Below are 17,093 nucleotides of genomic sequence, written 5' to 3'. Positions count from 1 at the left end.
GTCTCCAAAAAGGAGCTCCCAGACACCAGAAGCAGGAGCCTGAAACCAACTATACTTCAACACATCCGAGTTTGTGATGAACTTCAAGTTACCAGAATTAGCAGCTGCTTGCTGATCCTTTCTGTCTCTGCTGGAACGAGAACTTCTGCTAGAGGCAGGATTAATAAAGCTCATCTTATCTGAACTTTAACAGTAAAACACAAGAAACACACACAAATCATATTGCAGAGATAAAGCAAAGTGTTCGGGCAGCAATCAATAAATAATGGAGGTACCGATAAGCTAGCAGCTAGCCTAGCAGCTACTGATCCAGAGGTTTCCTCATCGGATCTGAAGGCAGCGTTTGGAAACGTTCTGGTTTTGTTTGGACAAGAGAACAGAAAAGATTATGACAAAAATGATAATCACAATTATTTTGACTGAAATGGAGATCTTGATTATTTAACACAGTTATCCAGTATTTATAAACAACGCTGCGCGTCGTGGTGTTCTAGACTCCGTGTCGTGCATCATACTCATCTAATGGACGGTTCCGAGTTGTTTAATCCGCTTTTACCGCTTATATAGGAACTATTTTACGTTGGTCTGGATGTACGTTTTATACCAAACAACTGCTGTCAGGCTGCAGCGCGTTTCTCTCGTTCACCTGTTAAAAGACGGCTGATCTGAACCAGCTGGTTAACGCGTTGCTATGGTAACGCCCCGTAACAGAGGGATATTACAGTGTTTAACTGGCCGAAATATGTATAGGACAATAATGCAGCCAGTTGTCACTGACAATGGTATAAACTATGTTTAGGTGAACTTCCACAACCTACTGCAGTTATTCTACATGGACCTGCAGCCGGAGCCGACTGAGACTGGCCGCCTGGGAGTGCTTTAGGACGGGAGAGGCTCCCGCTGCTCCTTCCTTACAGTAACTGCAGAACAATATGTGCCTTCAAGTCTGTCGCCAAAACACCAGAAAAGTCTCCAATAACTCCAGTAAAAGCTGCTAGATTTGTCGCTTTTAACAAAAAAAGTCTCCAGATTTAGCGAGAAAGTCTCCAAGTTGGCAACAGTGTCTGAATGAAAGCAAAGCGGCTGTGGGAGGAGTTTACAGCACAGCGCTGCAACGCCAGAGACGCTCGATTAGCAGCTGAAGACAGCAGGAGAGGAAACTGCAGAGAGAAAAATAATCACACCCTTTTATTTTTATCATCGTTGGAAACCCAGATCGTAGTTTAGATTAAAATCCAACTAAGCAGCTCTGTTGCTTAGTTCCCAAAAACATGTTTGACAAGTTTTTTTTTTTTTTTTTTTTAATGGTTCCACATAAATAAAAGATGTGGAGATAAACTTCTTTGGTTACATGACTTAATGGAAACTAAATGGAAGATAAAGTCATATTTATACGTATATCTTAGACTTCTTCATAAAGAAGCAGTGGAGTGAAAAAACAACCTAAAGGTCGAAGAAAAAAAAAGAAGAGACATTAAAATCCTGATAATTGCTTAATAAACGAATCTCAGCATCCTAAATCAGAATTGATTTGAATCGTACCCAAAATGGAACACCCCTAATATACTTTTTTTTTTTTAAATTTACTTTGTTTATATCTGCTTAAATACAATTTAATCATACATTTATATTAATTACTAACTTCTATAATTAACAACATGTATTTTAAAAGTAATTTGCATTCAGCGATGAAAGAAGTCGTTTTTCCTTCTGCAGCTTTTCCACAGATCTCCAGGTTCTGCTTCTGCTTTGTACAAACCACTGAAACAAGCCGTCAAACGTCGGCTTGCATGCTGGTAAACATGAAGGTAAACGTCTCATTATGGTGACACTACAACAACTCAGGGTGTTTGTTTCTGAGGGGACTTACAGTGTGTGACACCAGCCAGGGTCTGGTAGAAAGTGGGGGTGTCGCTGTCATCTGTTAGCGTTACACACACTCCTCCAGAGAGAAGCCACCGGGACAAAGTGAAAGCCTCCTTGTTCTGTAAGAGCCAGCTCCTGAAGCGCTCGTAGTTTACCTTGTCGCTCTGCAAAAACAGCCAGGAGGATAAAAAGACAAATCAGTCGTCTGGGAACTGGTTTTCCTGGACGTTAGTCAGAGATGTGTCTGGTTTTAACTCACCTCGATGAAGCACTTCTTAAGGGAAGCTGGGATTTCTCCATCCAGGACCTGCAGAACGGCTTCTATGTCTTCCCTGGCAGCATGGCCGCCCAAATCGCTGGCAAACAGGCTGAAGAGATCTGTGAACACACAGCGTCGTTCAGAACGGCCTGATGACAGGAGGATGACAGAAGCTGATGGATTCCTCTTCTCCCATCACAACCAGCTCGCAGGCCGTCCATGTTAGTTGTTGACCAGCAGGATAAACAGCAGGGATCATACACACACGTCCATAAATGACATTTAAAGGTAAATGGAAACAAAATGCTGAAAACCAAACGAATCCTCGTCATTTTTACTGTTTTCAGTTCAGCCAGATGAAGTAAACATGGTTGGGTTTGGCGTTGCTCTAAATGCTCATGAACGGGTCGAACACAGAGTTAATCATGTGACCATAAATGGGAAGAACATAAACAGTTAAAGGAGCATCAAGCGGAAAATGATCGTTGATTGAAGGAATTAAAAAGTGTCTATGTGAAGAACAAGTGGTGGAAATTCAACTGGAGTCTAACACAAAGGAGCTGGAGAGCTGGGTTAGGGATATAATTTTCATATAAACAGATCTGGTATCGGCAGATATTCAAGTTTCAGATATCGGAACTCCCAAAAAGTGGATCGGCGCATCCCTATAGCTGGGTATTACCACCACCAACCGGTGTCTGAAAGTGAAATCTGGACGTGGAAATGAACTCTGAACTCGGCGCTGCCCACTAGTGGATGAAATGACTTTACAACCATAGCAATGTGAAAACAACATGGATGTATGAGAGCAGCGACGTGTCACGGCGTTTAAAATCGCTGTCTACATTTGCGTTGGTAAGGGAGCAGAAAAGATCTTTAAGGAGCAGCTGGAGGAAAATAAAGCCAAAGCTTAGTGGTTCTGAAAGTCCCACTGTGAGAGCAGAGAAACTTTCTGATGGTTCGGTGGTAACACGACGCTTATAGTCCAAAAACCGGGAAACAGCAGTTGAAGACAGTTTTTTAGTATTTTGCTCCATAAAAACGCACCATAAACACTGAATGTGACGTGTTGACTGAATGTGTCGAGGTGAACTCTGGAAAGGAAGGAACCTTGTTGAGCTCATGGATGTCCAGAAGAAGGCAGGAGAAGGATCGGAAACAGCGCAGCTGCTGGATCTGAACTGAATTTTGAGCTTTTTAATTCAATCAGACTTTAACTGATGAGGATGGACTTACACTTGGCTTTCTCCTCATCTCTTCCCCTGGTCAGAAGCACCAAACCCACGATCAGATTGTTAAAGTGCAGCCCTTTAGACGAGCCTCCGAATGAGGTGTAGATCACCTGAAACACACACAGAAGCAAAGGGAAAAACATTACTGATGGCACCGGACCGTATTTAGAACAACCAGTACAGTAACCTACCTGTTTTATCCCAAACGAGCCAAATTCAACACTCTGACGTCTAGATCTGCTTTTACAGGCTATGCAGGGTGCGTCTATCTAACATGCTGTGTTTATATGAGTGGCTGGTGTGTGTCCCACACAGTGTCAGACACACACCAGTTTAACATCCTGGAAACACAGGGCAGTGGAAGGCTGCTTGAGGGGGGGCGTGCAGCAGAGAAGCAGACTTATTGGAGATGTTAAGCGGTGAAAACGGACAGAAACCGTTCAGAAAGTGAAGCTGTGGCATGATGTGGACCGGATGGCGACTTCATGAGTCCGCTGTGCCACATTAGATGCTTTGGAGGAGGAAGAACGTCTGACGCAAAGACCAGCATCCTCCTCATCCTCAGGTAAAAGGTGCAGGACACTGGAGTCGACGACGTCGACGACGACCAAGACGAGATGCATTAAGACAACCAACACCAGCATCATCCAAAAAGGGACGATGAAGACACTTCCACATAGTCTGAGCGAGCTGGGAATCAAACCACTGACCTCCTGATTGGCGGGTTAGTTGCTGCACCAGCTTTTAGTAGATTTAGAGTGTGTTGGGTGGCATCCGCGTAGTTTGGTGTGTGCTAGTCTGAGCTCTGTTAGCTTTGTGTGAGCGCTGCAGGTAATCTGCGTCGGTTCGCACGTTGCCAGGGTTACGGAGACTAGTTTGTGTCCAGAGCTTCCCTTAACACGGCAGGTTTGTCCTGTTGTAGGGAGGCAGTCTCTCCAGGATTTCAGAGGTTCCTCTTTGATTTTTCTAAGAAACGGCAGATTTTTTTTCTTTTGTCAGTGTGTGTGTGTGTGTGTGTTTGATTGCTTTGATTATATGTGTTATTGTTGTACTTTTCCTTGCTTTAAGATCAGGTTTTTCAGACCCCTGATATTTATGTTTAATTTTGTTAGGTAGGTAATGTCAAACGGGGCATGATTATAATGTATGATGTAACTATGTTCACTGAAAAAAATAAAATAAAAAAAATTTTTAAAAAAGAAAAAAAAAAAACTGTTGCTTGTGACATAAAATAAAATTGACAAAAGTGATAATAAAAATGTTATATAATCATTATATTATTTTCTAATTCTGGTTCAACAGAAATATATTTTTAAAAAAAAAGAAAACAAATACGACAAAATAAACATGTTACATCACTCATAAAAAAAAAATTTTAAAAAAAAACGGCAGATTTTCCTGCATATTGTACGAAGTGTTGCCGCCAACACTGCGGAGGTTTTAATGCTTTTCGTCATGGAAAAGCAACTTGAGTTTAAATTTAATCTGAGTCGTAAGATTTAGAGCAAATCTCCCTGAACACAGGTCGTCAGGTGCACACGGGATACATTTTCTCCTGCACACACGTGCACGTTGCTAATCATAACACAGAAGTGAGACGTGTGTAACTCAGCCTTATGAGGGCTGCAGTCCGGCAGGTTTTCAGTGTTTCTCTGCTTCCATCGACTTAAAGTGGAACTATTATGTTCATTTCAGGCTAATTTATTTTTATTTCTGAGCCCAGAAGGGCTGGGATTGATGGAGTTATTGCCACAAATATTTACTTCAGACCGACCCTCTCCGTAGGCTGTCAGATCAGCCTGCGGGCAAAATGAGTGGATTGAGACTCTTCCGCATTAAGCCCCGCCTCCCGCCACTGCGCTACATCGGGAGCGCGCACCGCACCTGCTTTCACCGTCATTGTAACGTCTCATAAACAGAAGGATTAGGCTCATATGTACTCAATAAAAAAACAAAATACAATGTCAACACATAGCATACAGTCCTACATGTTGGAACCTGAATCAGAGCCTGAAAACGAAGTGGAAAACAGCAACCCACAGCAACGAATGCAGCAGGATGTCTCTCTTTGGTAAACTCACCAGCCATCGTTGGAAATAACTTTATCCCACGTTTTCCACCCGCCTGATGTATTTGTACATGCCCTTGTTAACCAGTAGAAGGTAACCAATCACCCAACCTTATCCCCCGGGACGTCACAAGGATTTCCAAGTAGAAAAAACTCTCTAAAACCACGCGTTTTCGTCGCCATGGAAACCAAACGAAGAGCGTGCTGGAACTCAAACTCAAACATGCGTTTAGGTGATAAAAAACAGTGTCGTTCACATGTCTGATGAGGATTCAACACTGTAACACTGTAGAAAGCTCAGTAAACTCCAAATACCAGAATAGCACCACTTTAAATTAAATGGATCCAACGGCCTATGAAGTTCTGCACAATGCCTCAGTCATTTGAGTCAGGTGTGTTGGAGCAGGGAAACATGGACAACCTGCAGGTCATAGCTCTGCCGTATCAGGCAAGACAACTTCAGGTTGCTGTAACTGGAAAGCGACGGCAGAATGAGCGAGATTCGACTGGCTTTGCGTTTATAAATCAGGGACTGCGGCGGTTCGGAGTCCGGCCGATCCAGCTGTGTCTCTGAAGCAGCTGCTACAACCTGAACTCATGGCATAGAAAGGAGCTGCTGCAACGCCTCTCTGCTGTTTTAAGCTTGTCGCAGTTATGCAACGATGACCTGAAGCGAAGCGAGACAGCGAACCTGACACATCGTGAGATCGCTTCGTTACGATGACGGATCAATGATAAGTTTCCTGCAGCAGCTCAAATAAACCAGGAATGTGTTGGAACATCAGGCAAGGCAAGTTTATTTGTATATTTCGAACTAAAAAAAGGACTTTTAAAAGAACAAATATTGGTTGCAACAAACAACAAATAAAATAAGCTTCTTAAGTTTGAAAAATGGTTTTGGAAGAAGTTGGGCACTTATCCAGTCCAAACCATCCTTATCAATGACACAAAATACACAGAAATATACATTAAATTCCATTACAATGAAACTTAAACAGCATACAGTCGTAATACACACAATAAATCATAGAATTCAACATACATCGCTTTAAAAAAAAAAAAAAAAAAAAAAGACCCTATTTGCCTCATAACATTTAATTATCTCATTTGTTTAAATTTTCCTATTGATTGTCATGATTTTATTTCTTTCCTGCAGCTGTTCCAGAGCTGAACTCCTCTTGTAGAAACACAGTGGAGTTTAGCATCAGTCATGTACAAGACTATTCAAAGTGCTTTACATGAAACATTGAAAGCATTGCAGAAAAGAAAAGACAAATAGGAAGTGTTTTGTAGTTGAATAAAACTAGGTTCAGTTATGTTGCTTTCTACTGACGTCTGTCCCGACAGCAGCCGCGATAAAATGTCTGTCGGGTTGAAGTAAAGGTCGAGCTTCCTGGACTGCTTTCGTTCCCATCTGATTCATTCCAACACTTCTAATTACTGGGACAAAAATCTGTTTCTTCCCAAATACCCAAATCATCTGGGCTTTCTCTTCTGGCTGACGTGTGCACGTCGGAAATGATCACGTCATGAGTGGGGCATCTTCTGCAGCCATGCAGAGCTGGCTTGCAGGAGGTGACTCTGCATGTGCTCGTCAGTAGGTCACACACACACTCACACACACACACACCTAAAATACTTCTCTTGTGGTTTTAAAAGGAGGAAGTAAATGTGTGTCACAGTCTGCAAACATCCCCGTCTGAGAGGCAGTGACTGCTACGGCGCTCACGGTGAAATGGAAAACATTTCCGATGACAACCACAACGGGAGAAAGCCATGAACACACACACACAGTGAACACACACACACACACACAATGATCCGCCTGTTTTTTACCACGGTAAAGCTGATAATTCATATGTGAACATATTTCTGTACGTTTACAGGAAGATGCAGAGCTATATTTATGTGAGTAAAAACCATCTCCTCTGTGACGAAGTCCCTGATCAGGGATGTAAACAGTGACGATCCAGGTAGTAACGCTTTGGGGGGAATTCCAGCAGATTCTCTGTAAAGGTTACATGTGAGGGAAAGTCCGCTGCAGGACGGAAAAACCAGGTTTCTCCTCCAGCCTGTCGGGATTTTTGTAAATGTGAGAAAATAACGCTATTTAATAACGCCGGGACCCCCTGGAGTGGCGGCGGCAAGGGGTGGGGACTCTGGCGGTCCGATCCCCGGCTGCAGAAGCTGGCTCTGGGGACGTGGAACGTCACCTCTCTGGTGGGGAAGGAGCCTGAGCTTGTGCGCGAGGTTGAGCAGTTCCGGCTAGATATAGTTGGACTCACCTCGACGCATGGCTTGGGCTTTGGAACCAGAACCCTCAAAAGGGGCTGGACCTTCTTCCACTCTGGAGTTGCTCATGGTGAGAGGTGCCGAGCAGGTGTGGGCATTCTCATCAGCCCCCAGCTTGGTGCCTGCACGTTGGGGTTTACCCCGGTGGATGAAAGGGTAGTTTCCCTTTCATCATAGTTTTCATAGTTTCCCTTTCCGGGTCCTGACGACAGTCCCCCCACCCGGAGGACTGTTGTCTGTGCTTATGCACCGAACAGCAGTTCAGAGTACCCACCCTTTCTGGAGTCCTTGGAGGGAGTGCTGGAGGGTGCTCCTTCTGGGGACTCCATTGTTCTGCTGGGGGACTTCAATGCTCACGTGGGCAATGACAATGAGACCTGGAGAGGAGTGATTGGGAGGCATGGTCCCCACCCTCTGAACCCAAATTGTGTTTTGTTATTGGACTTCTGTGCTCGTCATGGATTGTCTATAACGAACACCATGTTCCAGCATAAGAGTGTCCATATGAAAACCTGGCATCGGGATTCCCTGGGCCGCAGTTCGATGATCGATTTTGTAGTCGTATCGTCGGACCTGCGGCCACATGCCTTGGACACTCGGGTGAAGAGGGGGGCGGAGCTTCAACTGATCACCACCTGGTGGTGAGTTGGCTCAGATGGTGGGGGAGGAAGCCGGTCAGAGCTGGCAGGCCCAAACGTGTTGTGAGGGTCTGCTGGGAACGTCTGGCTGAGTCCCCTGTCAGAGCGAGCTTCAACTCCCACCTTCAGCAGAGCTTCAACCATGTCCTGAGTGAGGCGAGGGACATTGAGTCCGAATGGGCTGTGTTCCGTGCCTCTATTGCTGAGGCGGCCAGCCGGAGCTGTGGCTGTAAGGTCGTTGGTGCCTGTCGTGGTGGTAATCCCAGGACTCGTTGGTGGACACCAACAGTGAGGGATGCCGTCAAGCTGAAGAAGGAGTCCTATCGGGCCTTCTTGGCCTGTGGGACTCTGGAGGCAGCTGATGGGTACCGACAGGCTAAGCGGCATGTGGCTTCGGCTGTTGCCGAGGCAAAAACTCGGGCATGGGAGGAGTTCGGCGAGGCCATGGAGAAAGACTTCCGGACGGCTTCGAGGAGATTCTGGTCCACCATCCGGCGGCTCAGGAGGGGGAAGCAGTGCTCCATCAATACTGTGTACAGTGGAGGTGGGGAGCTGCTGACCTCAACTCGGGACGTAGTGGGTCGGTGGAAGGAATACTTCGAAGACCTCCTCAATCCTACCAACACGTCTTCTGATGAGGAAGCTGGTGGACTCAGGGGTGGATTCTCCTATCTCTGAAGTCACTGAGGTGGTCAAAAAGCTCCTTGGCGGCAAGGCCCCGGGGGTGGATGAGATCCACCCGGAGTTCCTTAAGGCTTTGGATGCTGTGGGGCTGTCCTGGCTGACACGCCTCTGCAGCATCGCGTGGACATCGGGGGCAGTACCGCTGGACTGGCAGACTGGGGTGGTGGTCCCCCTTTTTAAGAAGGGGGACCGGAGGGTGTGTTCCAATTACAGGGGAATCACACTCCTCAGCCTCCCTGGTAAGGTCTATTCAGGGGTCCTGGAGAGGAGGGTCCGCCGCATAGTCGAATCCCGGATTGAGGAGGAGCAGTGTGGTTTTCATCCTGGTCGCGGAACAGCGGACCAGCTCTATACCCTCCTGGAGGGGGCATGGGAGTTTGCCCAACCAGTCTACATGTGCTTTGTGGACCTGGAGAAGGCGTTTGACCGTGTCCCCCAGGGGCTCCTGTGGGGGGTACTCCGGGAGTATGGGGTACCGGACCCCCTTGTACGAGCTGTCCGGTCCCTGTACGACAAGTGTCAGAGCTTGGTCCACATTGCCGGTAGTAAGTCGGATTCATTTCCGGTGAGGGTTGGACTCCGCCAAGGCTGCCCTTTATCACCGATTCTGTTCATAACTTATATGGACAGAATTTCTAGGCGCAGCCGAGGTGTTGAAGGGATCCGACTTGGTGGCCTCAGGATTGGGTCCCTGCTTTTTGCGGATGACGTGATCCTGCTGGCTTCATCTGGTCGTGATCTCCAGCTCTCGCTTGAGCGAATCGCGGCTGAGTGTGAAGCGGCTGGGATGAGAATCAGCACCTCCAAATCTGAGACCATGGTCCTCAGCCGGAATAGGGTGGATTGCCCTCTCCGGGTCGGGAGTCAGGTCCTGCCTCAAGTGGAGGAGTTTAAATATCCCGGGGTCATTTTCACGAGTGAGGGAAGGATGGAGCGTGAGATCGACAGACGGATCGGTGCAGCGTCTGCAGTAATGCGGACTCTGCGCCGGTCTGTCGTGGTGAAGAAGGAGCTGAGCCAGAAGGCGAAGCTCTCGATTTACCAGTCCATCTACGTTCCTACCCTCACCTATGGTCATGAGCTGTGGGTCGTGACCGAAAGAAGGAGATCTCGTATACAGGCGGCTGAAATGAGTTTCCTCTGCAGGGTGGCCGGGCTCTCCCTTAGAGATAGGGTGAGGAGCTCAGTCATCCGGGAGGGGCTCAGAGTAGAGCCGCTGCTCCTCCGCATCGAGAGGAACCAGTTGAGGTGGCCCGGGCATCTGGTCAGGATGCCTCCTGGACCTCCCTCGTGAGGTGTTCCAGGCACGTCCCTCTGGGAGGAGACCCCGGGGAAGACCCAGGACACGCTGGAGGGATTATATCTCTTGGTTGGCCTGGGAAGGCCTCGGGATCCCCCCCGCAGACGTCACACTAAACATGTCATTCATATGAAAACTTGTATAAACTGAGCTTTCTTTCACCTTTCAGCAGCTTTAGGTCCATGTTTTACTAAAGTTTGTTTTTCCAGTAGCTGTCATGAACAATGAAAAAAGTCCACAGCGTATTTTTCTATCTACCAGAAACACCAAAACAACACTCATCGTTGTCTTTGTAAGGTTCACCTGCCTGTTAATACCAACGTGTCATCAGCCAATCACATGGCAGCATGTAGATGTGGCGAAGGTGACTCGCTGAAGCTCAAACTGAGCATCAGAAAGAGGAAGAAAGAAGATTTAAGGTTGTTGGTCTGAATGTTTACTGGGATTTCCATATAAAACCATCACCAGGGTTTCCAGAGAAGGTCTGATGAAGAGAAAACATCCAGCAGCAGCAGTTGTCTGGACCAGAACGCAGCAGGAAAAAGGGGGTCCAGTCTGGTACTGGTATCCAGTCTGGTACTGGTACCCAGTCTGGTACTGGTAATGGTAGCAGACTGGGCAATGTGGGTGGGGACTGTGTTATCATATTAACTTTAATGTTGCAAATCTGCAAAGAACTTTCTTAAGTCTTCTTCAATCTTATTTATTTCTTAATCACTTTATTTCTATTTATTTACTAATATTTATTTTTTCAGTAGTTATTGTTGTTAATGTATTTATTATTTTATTATATTTCAAATTAATAATGTATTTAATTATATTTTTATATTATTAATGCATTTAATATTTAATTATATTTAATTTTATTAATGTTTTTAATTATATTTAATATTAATGCATTTCATATTTAATTATATTTCATTTTAATAATGTATCTAATATTTAATTATGTTTCATATTATTAATGCCTTTAATATTTAATTATATTCCATATTATTAATGTATTTGATATTTAATTATATTTCATATTATTAACACATTTAATATTTAATTATATTTCATATTAATAATGCATTTCATATTTAATTATATTTAATTTTATTTCAGTCTTTTAGGGTTGTTTCGCTCTTATTTTGTAACTGCAGACATTAAGCGGTTAAGTCAGCTGTCTGTGTGTGTTTATGAGGAGGGAGGTAGTTCAGTCCGTCATGTTAAACTCCTGTTTTCAGACTTTTTCAGCAATCTGACACGAATGCATCGTAACTCCCTGCAGGATGAGGCGAACGGGGCACAAGTCATGCACACCTCCAGTCTTCCTCAAAGCCAGGAAGCAGTTGTTATCAGGCACAACTTCCCCGCTGCACGCTACACACCATTTCTGTGTGACAACACTGCAGCTCACCTCTGCAACCTTCGGGGGAACTCCATCTCCGAGCACTTCCCTGTAGAAGCACTGCTGGCTCATGTAATAGGAGAGGCCGCTGGTTCTCTTGAAGGCATCTTTCAGCCGCTTCAGCTCCACATCGGTAACTGGTGAGGCACAGAGAGAGGAGGGAAAGGGTTCAGTTAGGAGGCATCCTGGACCTGGGCATGACCTGCAAACGGCATGTGATGCAACAGCAGACAGAGAAGCAAGTCCTGACAGGCTGCTTCTCCTCTGAGGCGAGCTGCTGGCGGGGACGGTAGAAACAGCAGCCATTTCTTCATGTTCCTGCAGTTTGCAGTGAATTCAGGTTCATATCTGCTGGCAGAGGCTCAGATTAAAGTCTGTTGGAGGAAACTGCACCAGTTTGGGACCAGAATCCTGCCATAATCTGAAACTGGGGGGGAAAAAAACGCTTTGGAACCGTAAAGTCAGTGTTTTAAAACGGAAAACCTGAAGTTTTATGAGTCTGAAAATAAGTTTTGAAACATTAAAAAGGGTTTTGAATGTCTGCAAGCAGAACTTTGTACTAGAACTTTTATTTTTCATATGAACAACATGCCTCTGACGGAGTTTCAGAGATTCCCGGCTCTGGTTGCAGCCTTTCAGAGTTTGTTCTCCCACCACATCAGTCTGTAAAAACCTCTGAAAGCTTGTAGAAGGAGATCTGAAAACTGCTGTCTGAAAAACAGTGCTGAAATGTTCATCCTGCATGTGAGCCGTGGGTGCAACGCTGCTGTTTGCTCTGCAGAGCTCCAAACCTCCAGTTCAGCCTCACATTTCAGGGTTTGGTCCACGCTGCTGCGAGGCTGACATGGCGGGACTTTCGGCAGCGTTCTCTCGCTGCTTTGCTTCCAAACTCTGAAACTGTACATGCACTGATGAAAAATATAAAATCTAGTCCAAAAGTTCTGCTTGCAGAGATTACACCTTATTTTCCAGACATTCAAAAATACTTTAAGGTTTCTAAACTTATTTTCAGGTTTTCAGTTTTCAAACTCTCAATGTTTCTAAACAGTTTTTTTTCCAGTCTCAGATGATGGCAGGATTCTGGTCCCAGACAGCAGCAGGCCTGCCTGTTGCACCATAAACTGTCTGAATCAAACTAAATTCTCCACTGGAACAGAATGAAATGAGAAAGCCTCCACCGTCTGATGGTGTCGTGATCAGAAAACCAGCTTGGAGACACTAGAATGATCGGACTGCAACAATCGGACCTTTTCTCCTCTGCAGTAAACACACAGTGGTATTGTGACTACGTCCAGATGAAACTCTGATGGAGCTTTCCAGACCCAGCAGCACGCTCGGCCCTGAGCTGGGAGCTGAAGCCAGACTGCTGATCACCAGCTTTTCATGCTTTTAGGATGTATAATGTTGGAATAAATCATCAAATTGCAGTAAACATGGTTGATAGTTCCAGTATTTTACTCACACAGTGGAGCTGGAGTTCTACTGGGATGCAGCGATTCATGTGACAGGTTACCGTAGCATTAAACCATAATTAATCCGTCATGAAGATCTTACATTGTATGGATGAGATGAAACAGTTAAACCTTTTTTGAGGCAGTTTCTCTGTTCCTGTATGAACACAATGTGTTCAGTACGGACTCCAGTCGCTGCAGACGGCTGCGTTACACCACTCGTCACTAATCTGGTGTTTTTATTGTCTGTTTACACGGCAACACAGTTACTTCCCTCATGGATTAATGAATTATCATTCACTGCAACATCTGCAACACGTAAACGTGTGTATTTCACACAGATCGCATGGAAGAGAACACATGCTGCGCTGCACGTCTCTGCAGATTAAACTCAACACAGTTGTCTCTGCTCCACTTCCCACTGCAAGTATTTCAACCCTGGGAGGTTTATGTTTAACCCTTAAAGCTCAAAGATCCTTTTAGGTCCAACAGGGTTTGGTTTTATGGAAAAACATCACGTTTACTCCCAGTACGCGCGCGCGCACACACGCACACACGCACGCACGCACGCACGCACGCACGCACGCACGCACGCACACACACACACACACACACACACACACACACACACACACACACACACACACACACACACACACACACACACACACACACACACACACTGTTTCCATGTTTCCACACGTCTTCCTGCTACTATCTACCTGCTCTCCTCACTGCAGCACCTCCACCTCAGCTGCATCCCAAACGTCTTCTTGGCTTTATTCCAGCCATAGAGGATCATTATTTTCCTGCTTTTCTCATCACCTGTTGATCTTTGGCTGCTCCTGATTGGACGTTACCGTCAGTTTAAGCTCTCTGATTGGTGGAAAGTCTGGCAGGACGTGTCTACATGTGTCTGAACTGTACCCGTCCTGGATGGGACAGAAATGCTGGAAAACCTCCACAGATCACTGAAAGTGTCAGATATCATCAGAATTCACCCTCAGATCTACACACTGCTGGAGTATTAAGGGCTAACTTTAACTCTTTGCAACACCTCCCTCCTCCTGCAGCTGTTTGATCTGTTTTCACTTGTCTCTGCAGAATTATGTTACAGCTGACCTTCTATTACCCGCCTGCAGCTCCTGTAAATCTTTATACAACACGCTGACTGTTTCTAGCAGCTGTTCGGCCACCACCAATCACAGCTCTGTGGACCTTCCACAGAGTGGTAAAGGAGGTGAATCTGTGCTTTCCCGCTTACAACATCCAGGAACTTTGACTTACTGGAACTTCAGGTGTGTTTTGTATATTGGTGTCCTGTAAACAGAACCAACGCTGCACCAGCAGCTGCCCCTCATTGTGGTCACAGCACACAGTCAGACGTGTTTAGATGCTCCGGTTGATTGATTTGATTTAAGTGTGATAAACGTGACATCCTAAATATGAGCTATCACATTCTAAAAAACTCAGATGAAGAAAAACTCATTTTGATCCAGATATGGAGTTTACGATTTCATGTGTTTCATTTCTAAACAGCCAAATCCGCATCTCTCCACCAGCCATCCAGAACAAATCAGGCTTTTTACATGGAATTAGACGTCACAAAGCCTCCGCCATCATCTGAACAGATGCCTGTTCTTTAGCTTACTTTGCTTCCTGAATCTCAACCTGGACCTGAAGCGTTTGGACCAGCTCATCCTCCCGCTTTATTTATTTACCTAAATTCTCCCAAAATCCATGAATCCTTTGGTGCATTAACAGTGTCCCACACCGGCGTCTTGGAGTTTCGACTTCACTGAAAGCCGATTAGCATCTAAACGCAGCTCTGATACAGTTTAACTATCACATGTTGAAGATAGGCCTATCGCAATAAGCAATAAACCGATTAATCACACGATCAGAAAATACATGCGCAATAAATTTGCTGGAAGCAATAATCTTCATTTGTCTTTTTCTCGTGTCACACTTGTTTTAAGACATATTAACTTAGTACGAAAATACAACAAGCTTCCATCTGCACCTAAAACCCTGAAGTTCTCCCAGCGGAGAGAAAAGACCTTAACGACCAGGCTAGCTCCGTCTTCCTGACAGTCTACGATCACTGAGGTGTTTAACAGACAGATTAACTACCAACAGGACGATGCAACATGGCGTGCACTCAGACAGCTGGTTGGTAAAGCCATGCTGTCATTTAATGTTGTTAAAAAAGACGACATTTTGAAAAATGTTGTAAACATTTCACAGCTAGTATGAATCACCTGGATGAACATTCATGTTACAAACAGCATTTCCACAACTTTACAATGACATGAAAAATGACATTTTACCATTCCACCTCTGGTCCAGTCCACACATGTCCCCTTATATGACCATGACTATGTAACTGTGTTATAGGGTGTTTAGAGACCAGATGTTCCAGATAAACATCTTCCCAAAACCCCGGGAGAAATCCGGATCTCTCGATGAGCATAAACTAGTCTGCACATCGAGCTAAATGTTCTTTATGTTGGTCTTTGAATTGGTGTACTTGCATTATTATGGCATTATTGTTATTTTAGTTAAAAATGGTCTCAAAATGACAACAATAATTGCTTAGCGCAATATTATCATCTATCGCAATAATTTCTGAGACGATTAATCGCCTGGCAGAGTCTGTTACCGTGACAGGCCGAGTTGAAGACTAAAGATACAGTTTGAGCAAAGACGGTGAAGAAAAAGCTGAACGACGAGCAGCTCTATGTGGAGAGAATGAGTCGTTCCAGCAGACTCGGAACAAACAGACACTGGTCGTCTGATCCAGCCAGGCTGACATGAGTCTGCTCTCCAGTCAAACCATCCTCCTGCACCCACATGCACGGAAACCAGGTCCCTGAACAAATACAGGAATGTGTTTATCACAGTATCATTTCTAGGTATTTTATAGGTCACTGGTTCGCACCGTTTCACGTCTTTTGTTTTTTTTTTCCCCGATGATTTCTTCACCCCGACTCCATGCTTCTCCTCAGAACCAGCTCCAGAACCTTCCAGAACCAGCTCTTTGGCTGTATCGAGCTCTCTCAGTTCAAATCAGCTTCATTTATACAGCACCTGTTTACAACGTTCATAGACAGTCCAACTCCCTGTAGTCCCTTTAATCCACTTTAGTAAAAAAAATCTATTATATGACCCACATTTGTCCCATTTCTCCGTCCTGCAGCTCATGTTCACACATATCATGACCGTGTCATACCGTGTCTGTCAAACTCCAGTCCTGGAGGGCCGGTCTCCTGCAGGTTTCTTGTTGTCTCCATGCTCCAACACACCTGACTGACATTCATAAAGAGGTTGACGAGAAGCTGCTGGATCCATTCGATTGGAATCAGGTGTGATGGTAGAGAGAAACAACAAAACCTGTTGGATTCTGGCCCTCCAGGACTGGAGTTTGACACCCCTGCTCTACACGATTCCTCCCACATTTAATGGAATCTAAGTCAAACTAAGAAAAAACACGCAGGGTAGTCTCTGTGTAACGTTGCTGACAACCAGACGGATAAATGTGGGAAACAACAGAACTTCCTTGGTGGCGGTGATAACAAAGTTCATCCAGAACAGCAGAAGAACCCAGTGAGAGGTCAGACCTCTGAGGAGCCCTGCTGTAAAGCATGCAGCTACTGCGGTGCAGCAGTTTGCACTAACTAGTAGTTTGGTCCATGTTTTAAAACCAAAGTATCTCCTGCAGACAACAGATATGTCTTCAGCTTCTTGCTCCGTGTTTAGTCGGGCCGCCTTAATGCATGGGGTTGGTTACCTGGGCTAAAGTCCAGGGGCCCACAGAGTGAAGGGGTCTTTCATTATGGGGATGAAAATACCTAAAAAGTCTAATGGTTATGTAACTGGTTAGTTCTGCGGTCAATCAGCATCTTATGCA

The 17,093-nt window shown here is 45.2% G+C and overlaps 1 protein-coding gene across 3 annotated transcripts in view; it reads right to left on the bottom strand.

Annotated features, from left to right (window-relative positions):
* The window catches only part of usp32 (ubiquitin specific peptidase 32), a 78,107-nt gene that overhangs the window by 46,152 nt on the left and 14,862 nt on the right, over positions 1 to 17,093 (bottom strand). For all 3 annotated transcript variants that reach the window (XM_079246795.1, XM_079246796.1, XM_079246797.1), the window contains exons 2-5: positions 11,742 to 11,869; positions 3,362 to 3,467; positions 2,126 to 2,244; positions 1,871 to 2,030 (exon numbers count right to left, since the gene is read on the bottom strand). In XM_079246795.1, coding sequence (XP_079102921.1) covers positions 1,871 to 2,030; positions 2,126 to 2,244; positions 3,362 to 3,467; positions 11,742 to 11,869 — 513 coding nt within the window. The remainder of the gene's footprint in view (positions 1 to 1,870; positions 2,031 to 2,125; positions 2,245 to 3,361; positions 3,468 to 11,741; positions 11,870 to 17,093) is intronic.

Source organism: Telmatherina bonti, assembly GCF_933228915.1.
Source record: "Telmatherina bonti genome assembly, chromosome: 9".
Lineage (NCBI taxonomy): Eukaryota > Metazoa > Chordata > Actinopteri > Atheriniformes > Telmatherinidae > Telmatherina > Telmatherina bonti.
Note: the sequence above shows the minus strand (reverse complement) of the source record. Positions and strands in the feature narration are given on the sequence as shown.